The sequence below is a fragment of the Chlamydotis macqueenii genome, chromosome Z (assembly GCF_036417535.1).
Source record: "Chlamydotis macqueenii isolate bChlMac1 chromosome Z, bChlMac1.mat, whole genome shotgun sequence".
Lineage (NCBI taxonomy): Eukaryota > Metazoa > Chordata > Aves > Otidiformes > Otididae > Chlamydotis > Chlamydotis macqueenii.
In genome coordinates, this window is record NC_141593.1 from 84045290 (window position 1) to 84060161 (window position 14872).

A 14872-nucleotide genomic window follows, 5' to 3' on the forward strand; every position below is an offset into this window, starting at 1 on the left:
CTCGCTGACACCAGTGTGGTGGACGGCAAATGGCGTTTATTGAGGGGTAACACGACCTTATATAGCTTAGGTTTACAACGTTATTTCCGTCTGCTTGCATCACAAACTGACCGCTATTGGTCATCAGGAGAGAGACCCTATCTTTCCGTACAGCGCGATATCTTCCGGTCGCCAGACCCTAGCTACCCACATTTCCCCCCTCCCTATGCGTAATTAAATTGATCAAAATATCACAGTCTTTTCCCATTCGAATGCAAACGATTTTGACTGGCCTCATGGAGAGGGAGGCAAAAGAAAAAAAGCGTCCTTTCAAATCCGGAGCAGCAAGCCAAAGTGGTTCAGGTGTCATCACAGTCAGCAGGGCGTATGGATCCGCCACTGCTGGGTAGAGGTCTTCTTACTTTCCGTACGTCCAGTCCCAACGATATCTTTCCAGTGAGCAAGTACACAACCTAAAGGGCTTTTCTTTAATGTTCCTCCACTCTGACCTCCTCCCATATTTACTGATTCATTCTCTGATCCTGTCTTTACTCCGTGTCCAGCAACTCAGTTGCTGTACCACCCCTTCCCCAGAGTTTGAGGGGTGCTGCCACTCCCCCAGAATCCGACTGGGCGACTACTTCCTCTCTTCCCTCAGCCCGACTTCCTCTTTCCAGCGTACACATACACAACCCTCTCTTTACTCACCTAGAACACTCGAAATTCCAGCTAAACACTGCTCACAACTTTTCATTGCAGCACTTACTTGCACTCTGGAACAAACACAGGTTTACAAGAGGTATCGCGGTGTAAAGGATACCATTCAGGGCCATCGGGGTCCCACTACAAGGGAACAAAGAAATCTACAATGACAGAACACAATAAATTCGTACCGCAACTACAAAGACGCACTTTGGATCCAGTTCAAGAATACGTACACCGTGATCTCGGATAAAAACATACTAAACGTATAGTTAAGTTAGTTCAAATATTCTGTTCTTGTTCTACGTTTTACAGCAATCGTAAAGAATATATATATCTTAAAATAGTTGTTACCTTAAAAAGATCGATTAACGGCACTTTGTGAGTAGGCGTAAAAGCGAAGGCAAGCCTAATACTGTTAGTAAACCTGAGTGAAAATACTGTGTAATCATCTCGCGATAGCGAGTGTAAGGCACGCTGGGCGGATGGTAAATGGGGAACGATTAGGGATAATTCTAAACAAACAGAACCTTAAAGCAATTGTCGGTGTTCCATGCGTTCCACTAACATGACGTTAACCGTCTCTAATCGGCTCTTGACAAACGACACGAGTCTGTTTAATATACAGGGTCCGAAGACCAATGCTAACACGATCATTGTGACTGGCCCTCCCAGGGTAGATACCAGGGTGGTTAACCACGGTGTGGCGAGTAAACCCTTTGTCCCCCGTCTGCCACCCGGACCGGGAACGCCAGCGTGGCTGTTGGGACCCAATCCGCACAGGCAATCTTTATTTCCCTCCAATCCGTGAGAGGAACTCCTTCCCCTCGCGATTCCTTTTTATTTTGGCTGGGGATATTTTTGCTTTTAATTTTATTTACCCTCGTGTCCTCCTCCTCTGAGTCTGAATCGGTTACGAGCCGCTCGCCCCAGCTCGCGGCTGTTCCGGAGTCGGAACTCGACTGACTGGTTACTTCCGGGTTCTGATGCCTGTTTGTTGGGCGCCGCCTACTTCCTTGGTGGGCGGGCCGTTCCCTCCCCCTTGGCTTGTCCCTCCGTTTTGGTTCGCCCCGCCTTCTGCTCGGCGGGCCGCTCTGATTGGCTGTCGGCGCTTCACTCACACTCCCCTCCCCTCCCCGGTCGCCCCCACCACTCTTCTCCTTCTTGTCCTCCTGCCCTTCACCTTTGTGTGCGCTTCTTAGCTCGAGCGCTTCTTCTTTGTTCCCACCGGGGACATCTTCGCCCCGCCCTCCCCCCGGGGTTCGGCGCCATTATGAGGCGCATAAGGTGGTGGTCTCGCCCGGGCTTCAGCGCCCCTGGCTTCCTCAGTTAACCCACCCCAGAAGGACAGTGCGCGCTTCTGTGCCTCCGTAATCGGGTCAGGGTTTGGGGACTGAGGGGGCGAGGGGTTCAGGGGTAGAGGGGGCGTGTCGCCCTCTTGTAAGTTTTTGGACTCCGTGGAATCACCGCCGTTTGGGGGGTGCGGAGTCTGCGTAGCTGCCCCGACTCCCAATTTCGGAGTGACTAACAAACAGTCCCTTGCCGCCCTCCAGGTTTCCTGCTCTTGTAAGGCCTTCTGCAGGGCCTGTACGACTTTCCCCCACGACTTAAGGTTTTTCCCGCTACCCGAGGACATCGTCTCCTCGGCTAATGCTTTAGTGCATTTATCCCACACTTCAGGGTGGAGAATATCCACCGGCTGGTCAATGACCCCAATTTGTAAAAGCCTCGCAACTGCGACAGTAAAATCTTTGGGCTTACAATCAATACCCCACTGCTTATGTAATTGTGATACGACCTTCACAAGGGCTTCCATCCTCCTTGTTGGTCCGGGAGCGTCCTCCCCGCCGGGCTGGTCCTGCCGCTCCGGCCGCCGTTCACCCGTCCAGGCGACTTCCCGGGTTTCGGCACCACTTGTTGCCTTTGTTGGCGTGGCGACCTGGTTCAGGGCCTGGACTAGGCCCCACCCCCGTTGCCACGGTGCAGCCCCACGTTGCTAACGGGCGTGTCCGACCACCTCACACCTCTCTCCAGATGCGCGTTCCCATTGCCTTGGAGACCACAGTGTGAGTGGCAGCAGCCATGGTGAGAGCAGGGCCTGAGCTTGTCCTGGGCCCAGCCCTGGGGAGGGAGCCCCTCAGCGCCATGCCCAGGCCTGTGATGCTGCTCCCGAGCCCTTCTTTTGGGTACGGGCATTCTGGGCTTCGCTTTGGGCCAGCAGTGGCTGGGTATGAGCCGTGGCTGTGCTGGAGGCTGTCAGGGGCTTCCAGGCCCCTTCCACGGACCCTGGCTCCCTGTCCCCCTCCTCACCCTGTCCCAGCCATGAGAGCAGGGACATTTGGTGGCCTGGGCTGCTGTGGGAGCTCTGAGCAGCACAGTTTCTTCCCAGCACCTGAGCCATGCACACACCTCGTGTGTTTTGCTTTCTCTCCTTAGGCACCCAAAAAGAAAGGCGGGAAAAAAGGGGAAGAAAGCAAAACTCCAGCAGTGGTGGATGCTTTGTCCCCGCAGGAGATGAGCAAGGAGCAGGTGAGAGAGCCCTCATCTTCCACACCAGTCCCGCTTAGGAAGCCCAGCTCAGCACCTGGCTCCGGCAATGACAGGTGGCGGAGGGTGACAGAGACAAGCAGCTGAGGATCATTTCCCTGCCTGATGGCCAGCTGTGCTGGTGAGGGATTCTCACTGGTCCTGGAAGGAGCAGCCCCCTCGTCCCATCCTCCCTTCTGCTGGTCCGGCCCACTCTGCTCTCCAGCCCTGTGCCCTCCCTGTCTTCTCCCCGACTCCATAACTCCGGCAGCCTGCTCAGCCAGCTGATGGCTCAGCTGGGAGCTCTGTGATGGCAGCCTGCTGTGCTCTTGCTCGCGGCGCCCTCAGTTGCTCCAAGTCCCCTTGTTTTGCCCAGTGTCCTACCAACAGAGGAGCAGATGGCCCTGGGCTGGGGACCTTGCTCCTTGGGAAAGATCTTGCACATCTCAGAGCAAGCAGCATGCCCAGGTGGCCAAGAAGGCCTACAGCATCCTGGATTGTCTCAGAGAGTAGCCAGGATAATTAGGGCAGTGATCGTCCCCTGTAGTCAGCACTGGTGAGGCCGCACCTCCAGTGCTGTGTTCACTTTTGGGCCCCTCACTGAAAGAAAAACATTGAGGTGCTGGAGCACACCCAAAGGAGAGCAACGACGCTGGTGAAGGGTCTGGAGCCCGAGTCCTGTGCTGGAGAAAAGGAGGCTGAGGGGAGATCTTAGTGCTCTCTACAACTACCCGAAAGGAGGTTGGAGCAGAGAGGTTGTGGGTCTCTTCTCCCAAGTAAGAAGTGGTAGGGTGAGAGGAAACCACCTTCACCCAAAGGGTTCTCAAGCATTGGAACAGGCTGCCCAGAGAAGCAGTGGAGTCACCACCCCCAGAGATATTTAAAAGGCACGCAGATGTGCTGCTTAGGGACATGGATTGGTGGTGGCCTTGGCAGTGTTGAGATAACGGTTGGACTCAGTGATATTCAAGGTCTTTTCCAACCTAAACGATTCTATGATTTGATTCTACAAATCAGTAGTATTTAGGCACCTGGGAATGGTGTTACTCCTTTTCCAGGGGCTGATGGGTTCTGTCAGGCCCTGGGCAACCCCCACAGTCCCCAGATGTCCCTGTGTCAGGGCCCGTCCCCTTCTCTCCTGCGCGCCTCCATCCCATTGATGGCCACTGTGGTCTGCCAGGTTTGTGACATGGCTTGCCACGGGTGTCTTGTGGAGGTGTCTGTCTGAGGCCTCTTTTTTCCCCTCCCTGGCTCTTCCCCTTGGCTTTGCAGCTGGAGAAGCATGTTGCGCGTCTGCGGGAGGAGCTGGACCGGGAACGGGAAGAGCGCAACTATTTCCAGCTGGAACGTGACAAGTTTCACAGCTTCTGGGAGATGACCCGCCGGCAGCTGGAGGAGCAGAAAGCAGAGTTGCGGAAGAAGGAGTGGGAGATGAAGGAGGCGGAGGAGCAGCAACAAGTGGAGCTGAAGGTGGGAGGGCAGGAGGCTGGGAGATGTTGTGAGTGCCCCAAGCTCTGTCTGAGCCTTGGGCAGCTCTGAGGAGGTGAGGGAAGGGCTAGAGGAGGAGAAGCTGGGTGAGATGCAACCCAGACGCGTCACAGATAAAAATCCCAGGTCCACATGTCTCCTGCAGAAGCCCCTCACCCAGTCTGTAGCTTGTCTTTAGGTTTACAAGCAGAAGGTGAAGCACTTGTTGCACGAACACCAAGAAAACCTCACCGAGCTGAAGGGGGAGGGCACCCTGTCCGTGAAGCGGGCCCAGAAGGATCACTGGGCCCAGGAGATGGAGCTGAGGAAGGACATGCGTTCCATGAAAATGGAGCTGAAGGAGCAGGAGCTGGCCAGTGAGGAGGCACTGAAAAACATGCACCTGGTAGGTCCCTGGCCGGGCCGGAGCCATGTATGAGCCGTGTGCATCTGCTGCAGAGGGAGGTGGTGGGGCTGCGGAGAAGGGCTTCCTGGGGCTCCCAGCTCCTGCGAAATCCCCCTCCTGCAACGGAGAGCTGTGAGAGCTGCTGGAGAACCCATGAGCTGCCGTGTGCAGAGATAACGTGGGACTGGCACCACAGCAGGGGCCTTTCCCAGGGAGCAGGAGGGAATCCTTCAGGATGCAGCTGCCTGAGGATTTGATTATGTGTCTCTGACATGTAGCTTCTCCCTAACAGAAACAAGAGGAGGAGATCACCCAGCTGCACAACAACTTTGAGAGACAGGTGAAAGGTGAGTCCGTGCGCGTAGCTCCTGCGTGACCTCCCTTTGTCAGTGTGCCAGGGGAGGCTTCTCCGAGCTCTGCTGTGCTGCCGGGCTCCGTGGCAGAGCCTCGAGCAGAAAGGGGGATGGGTTTCCCTCCAGTTCTGGCTTGTTTTCCCCGAGTTCTGGACAGTTTTCCCCAAGTTTCCAGAGGGTGCAGGCAGGGCGCCTGTTGCTCTGCTCTCCGTGGTCCCAGTGTAGCTGCTCCGCACACTGGTGGCAGCTGTGGTGACACTGCTAACAAGTGTCTTGAACTCCAGTGATGCCACAGTGGCACACGCCACTCTGGCACCTCACCTATTAATGGCACTGGGGCATGTTACGTGCGATCTCCAGGAGGTCCTCACTCAGCTCTCTGTGTGCTCCCCCAGAGATCAAGGCCAAGTACACCAACAAGATGGAAGTGCTGCGGGACGAGCTTGACTTGTGTAGAACGACCGAGGTCCACAAAGTGGAGGAGGGGAAGAACACCCAGATTGATGAGCTGATGAGGAACCACGAGAAAGCCTTCCGTGACATCAAGGACTACTACAATGATATGCGTGACAAAAACATGGCGCTCATAGACTTGCTCAAGGTACTGCCTGCCCCCCTGCCTCAGCCTGCCTGGCCTGCAGTGTCACCATTCCAGCAATGGACCGCTCCTGTGAGGATTTCACCCAGGTCTGGCCGGTTCCCAGGCGGCCGTGTGGGTGCTGCTACTCTCCCGAGGGTCTGCTGCCATTCCAGGAGTGAAGCTCTTGAGCACAGGGTCTTGCTGGGCCAGCAGCAGGAGGGTGTCCGGAGGGTTGGGGAAGCCCTGAGGACCTGGGCAGCCCCCAGGAGTTGGCACTTGTGTTTCCAAGAACAGGAGCAGATGGAGGAGATGAAGAAGAAAGGGAATCGCTTGGAAAAGGAGAAGGCACGTGTGCTGCTCCAGAACAAGCAGCTGAAGGAGCCCCTGCAGCAGGCCCGCGAGCAGCTGTCTGAGCTGCAGAAGAAGTTGGCCAACTATGACAAGGACAAGGAGGCCCTGAGGGTGAGTGCCAGCCCTGTCCTCTCCCCAGTGGCCCTGGCTCTGTCCTGGAGGCAGCCGCTCAGCAGTGACCTCTGCCACTCGGCTTGGCCAGATCCCTGAGCAAAGTCCTCCGAGTTCCTTTGGGCTTCGCTGGGTGCTTGTACGATCTCAAATGGCACTCCGGTAGCGAGAAAGTAGAGTCGCCTCCACAGCAGAGAGGAAAGGGTGTTGGTGCGGGTACTGCTTCTTTTTTCTCACCCATTTCTCTTTGCTGGTCACTCTCCTGCCTTGCCCGAACGTGTCCCCGACACCTCCCAGAGAAACCTGTGCTTTTTAACTGCCCCTTCCCACTCGCAGAACATCAGAGCCCATCTGAAACTCACCCAGAAGGAACTGAAGGCTCTTCAGTGGGAACACGAGGTCCTGAAGCAGAGGTTCAGCAAGGTGAGAGCTGCAGATGGGTCTGGGCATCCCACTTCCCTCTCCAAAACCCTGGCCCCTCCGCAGAGGGCTGGTCATGGGGACTGAGCAGAGAGTTTGTGCTTAGCCAAGGGCTTTCAGAAGATCTGATCCAGAGCCCTGAGATAACTGCTACTTCCAGTGAAGCTTCTCACAGCTTTGGCATCTTCCACTCAGCTCAGCAGACAGGCCTGGCCTTGTACTTGGCTAAGCAAGCGCGCACGCTCAGGTAGTCCCCTCCCAGCCAGGGAGCCACTGGCTGCAGCAGCAGTTCTGGAGCAGAGCTGTGGCGAGGGATTGTCATGGGTCAGCACCCCCGGTGGGAGCTCGCTCCCTCCTTCTGCTGGCATTTGGGGGTTGCTTCCCTTGTTTGCCATGCGGGAGTGGCTCGGGATGAGTCCCATTGTCTGAGTTCTCCCAGACTCAGCCTCTCCCCCTCCCAGCGAAGATAAATCTCTGGAGGCAAGAAGAGAGCTTGTTTGTAATTAGCAGAAATCCTCAGGAACAGGAAGACTGGTCTGAGGCCTTGTTATCGATCCATCATGAAGGCAGCAACATATTAATTGCATTCCAAAATAAGCTGTGGTGGAGAAATTGTGTCCTAATTAGGACACTTCTTAACCAGCTGTGAGCCAGGGACTCCTGCCAGCTGCGAGGAGAGGAGAGACCCTTGTGTGCTGTGGGGCCCCCTCTGAAGTGTAAACCAGTGCCCATCCAGCCATTCTGCTGTCAGAGGTGTCTCGGGCCTGGAGGGGAGGCGAGAGCAGAAGTGTGGGTGCTGAGGGAGTGCCAGCCATGAAGGGAGGGAGGGAGAGAAGCTGTGCTCCAGCACCTGCCTTCCTGTGGGCTGCAGGTGCCATGGGGAATGGCCAGGCCGTGGCTGGAGCAGGCAGGGCCAAGCCACCAGACCTGTCTGGTGCTGGCCCGGGGTTGCCGCCAGCCCGGGTGTGAAGGCACGCTGTCTTTGGGAGCAGGTGCAGGCGGAGCGAGATGAGCTCTATCAGAAGTTCACCCAAGCCACAGAAGAGGTGCAGCAGAAGACGGGCTTCAAGAACTTGCTCCTAGAGCGCAAGCTGAAAGGGCTCCTCAGCATGGTGGAGAAAAAGGATGTGGAGCTCAGTGAGGCCTTTGCAGCCTCCAACCTCGACCCGGATGCCCTCTTCTTGGTCTCCAGCAAGCTGGAGGTACTGTGTGGGGCCCGGTGAGGGCTGGCCTTGGAGGGCAGAGGCTGCCTTATGGTGAAAGCTGACCCTGAGCCATGCAAGCCCTCGTCCTCCGTGGCTGAAGCTGCCATGTCACTCATCCATGTCCCTCACCTCTGCCTGGGGCTGGCTGTCCCTGGCAGTTCTGGCTGGAAGGACATAGAGCGGTGGCCACCTGTCAGGCTGTACTGCAAGCTAAGTCCTGCTGCCAGCTCGGCCGCTGCGCAGCAGCTCCTCTGTGCACTCTGTCACACTGCTCACACCTGTGGCACAGCCGCCGTGTCCCCAGGGCCGTGTAGCTGTTGCCTGATGCACCATCTCCCTTTGCAGGACTTGGTCAGTTCGAAGAACACCACCATCAGGCAGCTGCAGCTGCAGCTAGCCCAAGTCTGCAAGGTGAGGGAAGGGGATGAAGCTTCCCTGAGCCCTGCAGGTCAGGGCTGGGGCCTGGTGGGTGCTGGCTGTGGCTTGGTGGGGTGGAAATGGGAATTTCTACTCCAAGCCTTGCACCAAGTGGATGGAAGGGAACTTCCAGCAGGCCGGCTGAGCTGCTTCATGGCCTGGGCAGGAGCCAGCCCAGGCTGCGGTTTCCCCTGCAAAGGAAGGCATTTTGGGGTCCTCTCCATGCAGGGAGGTGCAGAGCGTCCATGGCAAGGCAGGGAGGTGCTGGGCTGGAGCTCGGTATCAGGCTGAGCATGGGACGCTTCTCTTGCAGGCACACAATGACATGCTGCACACGTTGGAGGCCAAGCTGAGAGCCTTTGGGATCCCCGTGGACAACCTGGGCTTTAAGCCACTGGCGAGCCCCGTGCTGGGGCAGGTGCTGGGACAGGGCCCTGCGGGACTCATCGCTGTGCCCTCCTGGCGCCAGCTGGCGCGAAGGGACCCGCTGTGCCGTGCAGGGCCTCATTGGTGCTCCGCGACAATAAACAGAGCCCAGTGAGCCTTTGGCTCACTGTAGTCACATAGGGTAAATTTTGTATGAAATCTATGTGCCCTTAGAGGGAACACGGAGTCTCAGAACTGCTACAACATCTCGTTTGTTAGCAGTTAGCCCAGCATGTCTGGGGTGATTAAGAAGAGTGGTAGAACAAAGGCAGGCCTCAAACCCCAGCTGTGAAGATAGGCCCTGAGCCATCACTTTGGAGCCAGAAAATCAAGGAAAACGCGACCTTCCCAAGACCACGGATGGAGATTTTAAGGAAGGGTTCCGCCAGAGAATTTGAGGAGGGCCCACTCTGACAACCCCCAAGACCACCAGAAGACCCTTGACTCAAAAGACTGAGCATGCACAAGTGGGTGGGGAATATTACAATGGTTTCCAGGAAAACTGATGATTATGTATTAGTGTTCAGGGAATTATTAATGATGATGTATGAAATCACTAAATAGATTCTGTCCAGATTTTCAGACCGGCATGTATGCTGGGTGGAAGGATCCCCCGTGCATCCAGCGCTGCAACAAAGAATGCTGCTTCTTAATGCTATATTGCTGTTCAGGAGTTTGATTCCCGATTTTGGTGACACAGCTACTGGAGAAATGAGGGAAAAGGTCATGCCAGCATCAGTCCCTGCGACCACTGACTCACCAACCCTCTACTTCATTCCTACCACTGATTTAAAAGAAATGGGGGGAGTAACAGGACTGAGTGCGCGTAGGAATTGACGGGCCGGGCGAGGAGACTGGAACCAATCATTCTATAGAATAGTAATGCACATGTATTCGAAAGCTGAATCTGTAAAGGCTTTTTGTTCAAATACACTGCAGAGGGTCCCACTTGGTGTGATCCATTTGTGGGAGACTGTAGTGGATGGGAATATGAGCAAGTGTATCGATGTAAGCAAATGCAGCAAAGTGAGTAATGCGGATGGGAATAGGGGTGAATGTATCAAAGCAAACAGGACCTGAGCACAATGGGCAAAGCGAGAGTACATGCTGAGAAGCAACGGTGTGAAGAAGTACGTGATGAAGAACAATGCTACAACGTCAATCAAAAGCGTGAAGCAAATTGGACAAATAGTGGGGTGGTAGAGATCGTGCTAATAGTTGCCCTATAGGAATAGAGATCGTAGACAAAGAGCATCCAGGTAAAGAGTATAAAACACTGCTGTAAAAATAAACTTTGGCCTTTTGGGCTCACTTGCTGTCTTGCCCGTTACTCTGTCCCACCAATATGCCACAGATGGCGCCCAAACAGGGACGCACTTAAACTTCAAAAGGAACAAGGACGGAAACTCTGAAGAGGCTTGAACAAAGCCTGCACTGGTGGCATAGCCCAGTTGAACCAGAGGCCGGAATCCAGAAACCGGGATTGAGGATCCACACATCAGAAAGCGCGCTCATCACTTGCATACAGGTGAGCAACTGGGAATCATGGGAGGGAAAATATCCTCAGATGAGATGCAAAGCATTGATGTAATGGGAAAAATGCTGAAAACGCAGGGCAGGACTGTTACCAGCCCACAGTTAATGACTTTATTAGAGTGGATTCGTGAAAATCATCCGCAATTTCCTGCAGACGGGACTTTTCAAATAGAGGCTTGGGAGAAAGTGGGCACAAGCCTTCAAAAAATCGCTGCAGCAGCTTTTTGCAGCCAAGCTTGCAAAAACTTAGCCACTTGGGTACAAATCATGCTAACCCTCGACAATGTTTCAACAGAGTCTACTAATTCTTCTTTGCCTGAGGCGTCGGCATCTCCATTACCAGACCCTCAACCTGTAAGCGTGTCCCCCTGTAACAATGGCATCTCCCCAGAAACTGGTTGGGGGGAGGGATTAGCACAGAGAACTCCGTGCCGCGGGTCGGGGCAGAAAACTCCGTGCTGTATTCCTGTTCCCCTGCAACCTGCACTTGTACACCCTGCTTCCACGCTTTTACCGTCGCTGTCGTCACCACAGTCTCGCGTGCCAGATTTGCCTCGGGTTTCACCTATCAATTCTTTTCCTGATACTGCGCTTGCTAATAACGAAACCTCTCTGGAGGTAGATGTATTTAATGTGGGTTCAAAAGACTTTGAAAAGAAACCTGATCTGTTCCCTCCTCCGTGAAATGTGAATGTTAGTCATGCAGCTGTGAATGTTGAAATGTGTGGTATCTGGGAAGAGCGTAAAAAAGAGGCAATGCAGAATGGTGACTGGCAAACTGTTTTAGCCTGTCCAGTTATGTATCAAGCTAATCAGCAGCTGGTTTCGCAGCCTCTCAGTTATGATGCTATAAAGGAGCTGCGACGGACAGTAAAGAAGGGAGGGATACATTCTTCTTTTACTACACCCTTACTTGAGGCAAAAGCAGAGTCGTATACTCTGGATCCACATGATTGGAAATTGTTAATGAAAATGGTGTTAACACCTACACAGTCCATGATTTTAAAGAAGGATGTACTGTGCAAAGTATTACAAAATTTAAATCAACAGATTCCAATAGGATATGAACAACTGGCAGGAGAAAATGCTTATAGTAACTCGCTCCTGCAGGCACAGTTCCCGAGAGAAGCGTATGCTCAAATTAGACATATTGCTCTTAGGGCAGTGAGAAAAATCCCAGCATCAAAGGGCGAAGGACCTCAATCTTTTGTTAAGGTGCTGCAAGGAGCTAATGAGCCATATGCAGATTTCATAGATCGTCTGCAAGCTACTTTCGAGCAGCAGTTCGACAATGATGATGCAAGAGGGATGTTGCTATTACAACTGGCTGTTGAAAATGCTAACAATGATTGTAAGCATGTACTGCAACCTATGAAAAACCATAATCCCTCTTTGGCTGTGTAGTAGTTCAGCCCCGATCGGGACCAGACTACGCAGTCTCTCTCTCATTCCCCCCACCCTCCGAGAGAATAGGGAGAGATAATATAAGGAAAAACAGCTCGAGGTTTGAGATAAGGACAGGGAGAAATCCTTAAAGTTACCGTTACGGGCAAAACAGACTCGACTTGGGGAAAAACACTCATTTATTTCTAAAACTAGCAGGAGAATGAGACAGGGAACAAGATAACCTCCCCCCACCCCTCCCTCTTCCCGGGCTTAACATTTTCTCTACTACCTCCTGTTGCCTTTGTTGGCGTGGCGACCTGGTTCAGGAACGGCACGGCGACCAACCCCAGGCCGCTCGGTCCATCAGCTCGCTGACACCAGTGTGGTGGACGGCAAATGGCGTTTATTGAGGGGTAACACGACCTTATATAGCTTAGGTTTACAACGTTATTTCCGTCTGCTTGCATCACAAACTGACCGCTATTGGTCATCAGGAGAGAGACCCTATCTTTCCGTACAGCGCGATATCTTCCGGTCGCCAGACCCTAGCTACCCACATTTCCCCCCTCCCTATGCGTAATTAAATTGATCAAAATATCACAGTCTTTTCCCATTCGAATGCAAACGATTTTGACTGGCCTCATGGAGAGGGAGGCAAAAGAAAAAAAGCGTCCTTTCAAATCCGGAGCAGCAAGCCAAAGTGGTTCAGGTGTCATCACAGTCAGCAGGGCGTATGGATCCGCCACTGCTGGGTAGAGGTCTTCTTACTTTCCGTACGTCCAGTCCCAACGATATCTTTCCAGTGAGCAAGTACACAACCTAAAGGGCTTTTCTTTAATGTTCCTCCACTCTGACCTCCTCCCATATTTACTGATTCATTCTCTGATCCTGTCTTTACTCCGTGTCCAGCAACTCAGTTGCTGTACCACCCCTTCCCCAGAGTTTGAGGGGTGCTGCCACTCCCCCAGAATCCGACTGGGCGACTACTTCCTCTCTTCCCTCAGCCCGACTTCCTCTTTCCAGCGTACACATACACAACCCTCTCTTTACTCACCTAGAACACTCGAAATTCCAGCTAAACACTGCTCACAACTTTTCATTGCAGCACTTACTTGCACTCTGGAACAAACACAGGTTTACAAGAGGTATCGCGGTGTAAAGGATACCATTCAGGGCCATCGGGGTCCCACTACAAGGGAACAAAGAAATCTACAATGACAGAACACAATAAATTCGTACCGCAACTACAAAGACGCACTTTGGATCCAGTTCAAGAATACGTACACCGTGATCTCGGATAAAAACATACTAAACGTATAGTTAAGTTAGTTCAAATATTCTGTTCTTGTTCTACGTTTTACAGCAATCGTAAAGAATATATATATCTTAAAATAGTTGTTACCTTAAAAAGATCGATTAACGGCACTTTGTGAGTAGGCGTAAAAGCGAAGGCAAGCCTAATACTGTTAGTAAACCTGAGTGAAAATACTGTGTAATCATCTCGCGATAGCGAGTGTAAGGCACGCTGGGCGGATGGTAAATGGGGAACGATTAGGGATAATTCTAAACAAACAGAACCTTAAAGCAATTGTCGGTGTTCCATGCGTTCCACTAACATGACGTTAACCGTCTCTAATCGGCTCTTGACAAACGACACGAGTCTGTTTAATATACAGGGTCCGAAGACCAATGCTAACACGATCATTGTGACTGGCCCTCCCAGGGTAGATACCAGGGTGGTTAACCACGGTGTGGCGAGTAAACCCTTTGTCCCCCGTCTGCCACCCGGACCGGGAACGCCAGCGTGGCTGTTGGGACCCAATCCGCACAGGCAATCTTTATTTCCCTCCAATCCGTGAGAGGAACTCCTTCCCCTCGCGATTCCTTTTTATTTTGGCTGGGGATATTTTTGCTTTTAATTTTATTTACCCTCGTGTCCTCCTCCTCTGAGTCTGAATCGGTTACGAGCCGCTCGCCCCAGCTCGCGGCTGTTCCGGAGTCGGAACTCGACTGACTGGTTACTTCCGGGTTCTGATGCCTGTTTGTTGGGCGCCGCCTACTTCCTTGGTGGGCGGGCCGTTCCCTCCCCCTTGGCTTGTCCCTCCGTTTTGGTTCGCCCCGCCTTCTGCTCAGCGGGCCGCTCTGATTGGCTGTCGGCGCTTCACTCACACTCCCCTCCCCTCCCCGGTCGCCCCCACCACTCTTCTCCTTCTTGTCCTCCTGCCCTTCACCTTTGTGTGCGCTTCTTAGCTCGAGCGCTTCTTCTTTGTTCCCACCGGGGACATCTTCGCCCCGCCCTCCCCCCGGGGTTCGGCGCCATTATGAGGCGCATAAGGTGGTGGTCTCGCCCGGGCTTCAGCGCCCCTGGCTTCCTCAGTTAACCCACCCCAGAAGGACAGTGCGCGCTTCTGTGCCTCCGTAATCGGGTCAGGGTTTGGGGACTGAGGGGGCGAGGGGTTCAGGGGTAGAGGGGGCGTGTCGCCCTCTTGTAAGTTTTTGGACTCCGTGGAATCACCGCCGTTTGGGGGGTGCGGAGTCTGCGTAGCTGCCCCGACTCCCAATTTCGGAGTGACTAACAAACAGTCCCTTGCCGCCCTCCAGGTTTCCTGCTCTTGTAAGGCCTTCTGCAGGGCCTGTACGACTTTCCCCCACGACTTAAGGTTTTTCCCGCTACCCGAGGACATCGTCTCCTCGGCTAATGCTTTAGTGCATTTATCCCACACTTCAGGGTGGAGAATATCCACCGGCTGGTCAATGACCCCAATTTGTAAAAGCCTCGCAACTGCGACAGTAAAATCTTTGGGCTTACAATCAATACCCCACTGCTTATGTAATTGTGATACGACCTTCACAAGGGCTTCCATCCTCCTTGTTGGTCCGGGAGCGTCCTCCCCGCCGGGCTGGTCCTGCCGCTCCGGCCGCCGTTCACCCGTCCAGGCGACTTCCCGGGTTTCGGCACCACTTGTTGCCTTTGTTGGCGTGGCGACCTGGTTCAGGGCCTGGACTA

General features: G+C 53.7%; 1 protein-coding gene across 1 annotated transcript; it reads left to right on the top strand.

Moving 5' to 3' along the window:
- The first annotated feature begins 3123 nt into the window (after positions 1–3123).
- Positions 3124–9169, top strand: LOC147596473 (dynein regulatory complex subunit 4-like). Its single transcript, XM_086771425.1, has 11 exons — positions 3124–3210; positions 4480–4677; positions 4874–5080; positions 5373–5427; positions 5829–6034; positions 6308–6475; positions 6812–6898; positions 7888–8097; positions 8446–8511; positions 8831–9006; positions 9118–9169. The coding sequence occupies exons 1-11, from the start codon at positions 3196–3198 to the stop codon at positions 9167–9169; spliced, it is 1440 nt and encodes a 479-aa protein (XP_086627551.1). The 5' UTR covers positions 3124–3195.
- The last annotated feature ends 5703 nt before the right edge of the window (positions 9170–14872 follow it).